The sequence below is a fragment of the Rattus rattus genome, chromosome 15, assembly GCF_011064425.1.
Source record: "Rattus rattus isolate New Zealand chromosome 15, Rrattus_CSIRO_v1, whole genome shotgun sequence".
Classification (NCBI taxonomy): Eukaryota; Metazoa; Chordata; class Mammalia; order Rodentia; family Muridae; genus Rattus; species Rattus rattus.
Window position 1 is genome coordinate 64,857,232 of NC_046168.1, and position 5,187 is coordinate 64,862,418.

The 5,187-nt window shown below is 45.8% G+C and overlaps 1 protein-coding gene across 1 annotated transcript; it reads right to left on the reverse strand.

Moving 5' to 3' along the window:
- Nucleotides 1-4,142: 4,142 nt before the first annotated feature.
- Nucleotides 4,143-4,411, reverse strand: LOC116884252 (40S ribosomal protein S28-like). The gene has a single exon (XM_032885336.1). The coding sequence runs from the start codon at nucleotides 4,409-4,411 to the stop codon at nucleotides 4,202-4,204; it is 210 nt and encodes a 69-aa protein (XP_032741227.1). The 3' UTR covers nucleotides 4,143-4,201.
- Nucleotides 4,412-5,187: the final 776 nt, after the last annotated feature.

The following is a 5,187-nucleotide window of genomic DNA, read 5'->3' on the forward strand; positions in this document are numbered from 1 at the left end:
ACGGGCTATCATGTCACCTCTTGTCCTTTCCACGGTCATTTCTACCCCAGCACTCCAGCTCACTCTATGACTTGCCAGAGACTTTCCAACCCAAGGGCTCCTCACCACCTCACAAAAACACATTCTAGCTTGCCCTGTCCACATGAGGTATCACTCCCAATTCCTCTGCCCTGCTTCTCTGATATTTCCTTCCTGTGGTTACCACCCTAGTCTAGGCACGCAGACCTGACTCTCCTCTACTCTCCTCAGTCCAGTTGGGCATCAACTCTTACGAGTGTTCTCTGTTAGTTTTATTTAGCTCGTTTTGTTTTGAGACAGGGTCTCTCTATGTAGCCCTTGCTGGCCTGGAACTTATTATATAGATGACACCAGCCTTGAGCTCACAGAGGTCTGCCTGCCTCTGCTTCTGAGTGCTGGCATTAAAGGTGTGTACTATCACACTCAGAACGTTTATTTACTTATGCGTTCTTTATTTTCTTATGGACAGGGTCTCTTGTAGCGCAGGCTGGCCACAAACTCACTGGTTTGGATAGCTTTGCACTTCTGACCTCCCCAACCCCACTCCTAGAGAGCTGGGATGCTAGGGACACCTTATACACTTTGGGGTTTGAACTAAGATCTCCATACGCCCCAGGTCCAGATTTTACTTTATCATTTTAATGGCTGTGATTACCGGACTGTACTAGGCTTTAGAAAGGGAGCTTAGAGGAGCCAGTCCTTACTCACGGGAAACCTGTGGCTCCAGAGGAGGCAGAGACACAGTTGGGATGGAGAAAGGGCTGAGCCTAGAAAGCAGCACACAGCTGCAGTGTTTTGAACCATGTACCCACAGGAGCCCATTACTGATTAGGAAACCCTCGGGCTACCTAAGAACAAGACCGGCTTTCCTTTCAAATTGAATTGGTCTGAGATTGCAAATCAGGAGTAAACAGAAGGTTGATTTGGATAGTAGGGACAAGCTGTACATTTCAAAACAAAATGCACATTGAAGGTATCAGCTTTTTGAGGGGTCATAGAGATGGCTCAGTGGGTAAAGGCACTTGCCTTGAAGGCTGATGACTTAATTAACTCCTGAGAGTCACATGATGGGAGGAAAGAACCAATTCTACAAATTATTCTCTGTCCTCCACAGGTGTGCCAAAGAATGTACACACACACACACACACACACACACACACACACACACACACACACGTGGACACACACATGTAGACACACACAGACACATACACAGACACACACAGTGAAAGTGGAAAATTAAAATTAACTGCATTAAAAAAATACCATTTTCAGAAGTTTGCTTTGCTTGTTCGTCTTTGGTTTGTTGAGACTGGGTCATCTATGTAACCCAGGATGGCTTTGGACATGGTGTGGTCAGATGTGTGTAACCCGCATATGGCCTCTCTGAGGAAAACTTGAGGTTATTAGAACATCTCTGAACCATAGCCTATTATCTCAATACTAGACAGAGGATCCCTGGCTATTTATCTGAGCGACATCTTCGAGTAAGAGAGCCTTACTAAAGTGCTAACTTTGATCTGGGATCACTATTGACCCATATGGATTAGGTCTGTTGTCTCAGCTGTGTGTGTGTGTGTGTGTCTGTGTGTGTCTGTGCGTGTCTCTGTGTGTGTGTGGTGTGTGTGTGTGTATTTGTGTGTGTGTATCTGTGTGTGTGTATCTGCGTATGTGTCTGTGTGTCTGTGTGGTGTGTGTGTATATCTGTGTCTCTGTGTGTGTATCTGTGTGTGTGTGTGTGTGTGTGTGTGTGTGGTGTGTGTGGTGTGTGTCTGTGTGTCTGTGTGTCTGTGTGTGTATCTGTGTGTCTGTGTGTATCTGTGTGTGTGTGTGTGTGTATCTGTGTGTGTGTGTATCTGTATGTGAGTGTGTGTGTGTGTGTGTGTGTGTGTGAAGGGGAGGGCACTATGTAACTATCTTCAAACTCACAATCATCCTCCTTCAGCTTCCAAAATGCTAGGACTACAGCTGTGTGTCGTTGTTGCCTGACTCCAGGGTAATTCTTACATTTATTGATTTGTGTGCGATTTCAGGCAATGGCTTTCAGCTTCCACCACTCAGAGACATAGGCCTGATTAAAAGTTATGTTTCTACAGCACCAGCGCCCTCTTGTGGCAGAATAGCCACAAGACAAGCCGGCTTGGGACAAATGTACTCAAAAGAACCAGGCCAATTAACATTTGAGTTTAAACTCAGAGCTAAAGGAAAGATGTTTAGTGTTTTAATCACAGTGCAGACAAGGTTACATTATTCTATTCACTTGAAACAAAACAGATAGTGATCATTTTGTCTGTTTGTTTTGAGATAAGGTATCATTTGTAGCCCTAGCTGGTCTGGAAATCAATGTCTGACTAAGCTGACCTTGAACTTGCAAGGGTCCTCCTGTCCCCACCTCCTGTCTTAGAATCACAACTGTACACCACTGCACCCAGCACTGTCTTCTTTCGGTGTTTATTTGGTCAGATGTAAAATATTCCCGAGGATTGGAAAATGAGCTTGTAGTCACCATTGCAGGGAGTCTGGTTATGTCTGAACTTTCAGACAGATACTTTGGAAGTAAGTGTCCAACATAACGCATCCTTACAGTTTGAATGGGCATCCTACCATTGGGGAGTTCATTTTACACACAACTCACAAGAGGTACATGGGAGACTGTTCCTAAAGGGAAGGGGGTAGAAGAAAGTTCCAAAGAATGAACTGACTAGAAAGCATGGCTCCTCCATGTGGTGAACTATTAAGAGTCATACTCATTGACAAAGATCGTTGGGTGAAAACAGGAGGTGACATGGACTAGCTACTACAGCTCTGGTTCTCTCTCTCTCTCTCTCTCTCTCTCTCTCTTTCCCACCAGGGTCTCTCTACATATCCCTGGCTGTCCTGAAAGTCATAGACAATCAGACACACAGACAGGTAGATAGATAGATAATGTATATATGTGTATATATATATATATTATATGCTCTAAGTAGTATATAGTGCACACTATATAGATAGTATAGACCAGGCTGTCCTTGAGTTCACAAAGATCTGCCTGCCTCTGTGTCACTGTTGCTGGGATTAGAAGGTGTTTGTCACAGCAATCCTGAGGAATGACACCTGAGGTTGACCTCCGGTCTCTATACACAGGTGGACACATGTGAACTCTCCCATTCACATTTGCCCTCAGCATGCAACACACCACACACACACACACACACACACACACACACACAAATAAAATGAAGCAAAATAGTCACTTAGATTAGAAAATAAAAGTACAAACAATGCCATGATGTGAAGTGGAAACTTCTGGTTTCTTTGGAAAGTCAGTTCTGTCAAATGTTGTTTTGCTGGGGCACGCAGGTGAGAGGATGTTGTTATAGCACGATGAAGGAGTATGAATATGACACCGCAGACAGTGGGTGAGGAATACCGAACCTTGGTTTGCTCCACCTCACTCTTCTTCGCTAATGACAGGCACATATTGGTTTGCCTTTAACTAGCGTTGCTGAGTTCAACTCGCGTGCCCCCATTGAGAGAAACTTGCCTAAGACCTGCTCCTGAGGTTCCTGAGGCAGCTTGTGGTTTCCTCAGCCTCACCTCAGGCCACTTGGCAAGCCTTGTGGTTCCTTCAGGATTGAACGACAGCTGCTGGTTTGTGCCTGGTGTCAGCCTGCCCAGAGGTCTGGTCTGTGGCTGCTGGGTCCTATTTGGCGTTTGCTATGGGACTGAACTGTTGACGAAGATCAAGCTTATCCCCAAAGAACTATTGGTGAACAGGTCCACGTCCCCCACATCCTAATAACTTTTGTCTTCCACAACCTCTGCTGGGTGACCACCTTATTGAACCCTTATTATAAGTAGGTTGTAAAATATTTATGCCTACAATGATGATCAAGTGCCCTGCGATAGAAAAGAGAAAACTGCCCTGAATGATGGCGCAGGCTCCTGAGTCCCAGATGAATCCTGGGTATTACCTATGCACAACTTCACTTCAGGACACTGTAGAGCGGTGGAAAGAGTCTATACTGATGGTATTGACAGCTGCGGATCCACAGTGCAGGGCGGGGAGGTTTTATTTGTTTGTTTGACAGGGTTTCTTTCTTTTTTTCTTTCTTTTTTTTTTTGAATACAAATGTTTTATTTAACAGTTGCAGGTCATTCCATGGGCTAAGGAGTGGATATCCAGAACCCAGCAGCAAGGTCAGCGCAACCTCCGAGCTTCTCTTTCTGACTCTAACAGGGCGAGCACATCACCGTCTCGAACAGGGCCTTTGACGTTTCGGATGGTAGAGCGGCTGGTGTCATCCATAAATTCCACTTGCACCTGCGTGGACTGTCCCTGTGAACCAGTCCTGCCCAGCACTTTAGCTACCCTAGCCAGCTTGATGGGCTGCACGCGACTCGCGTCCATGATGGCGGCGATCTGGCGGAGAGAGGACAGGGTTTCTTGTAACCCCGACAGGTCTTGAATTCGCTATGTAGATGGGGCTGGTCTTGAACTCCTGATCATCCTGCCTTCACTTCAAAAATAGTGGGATTGCAGGCCTGTGTGACCACATTCAGTTAACTTCTTAGGGGCAGGTGGGAGCCTGGGCGTTGGGACATGGTGGAAAGATTCTATATGTTGATCAGCAAGTAACTGAACGGAGATGCGTGTTCAGTTATTTTCTGCAAGGATGGAAATACCAAGGCCTCCTGCATATAAGGCACGAGTTCTACCACTGAGCTGACTTCCAACACCGAGGACGTTTCTGAAACCTCACTGAACCCTATGGCTAAATCGGCCCATTTTGATAACGCAGTAAGCAAAAGGTGTCCACGTGCACACTGGATCGCTATGGTTCCAGGAGACTCTGTCATTTGCTTAGAATCCCTAAGCTCAGATGGATGTTTGGGTAAAGACAGGCCATGGACAAACTTGTGAAACCGCATTGGTTTCTCTCTGTAAAACTCACAGAGTCCCTAACCACTCTCTCCATGATCTTATGCGGTTTTATCTCAACTTTCCTCATTAAAAGGAGATTTCACTTGGAAAACTTTAAAATTACTATCCCCCCCACCTCGCCTTGGGACTGGGGATTGAAAACAGGGACTCCAGCAAACAAGGAAGATAGTCTAGCTGTGAGCCACACTTACTCAGAAATCTGAGAACCACTCTTGCCCACTTGACAGTTGATACTGCTGAGA

Excerpts from the sequence above, each read along its gene's own strand:
- LOC116884252 (XM_032885336.1), bottom strand. The coding sequence starts at position 4,411 with ATGGACGCGAGTCGCGTGCAGCCCATCAAGCTGGCTAGGGTAGCTAAA.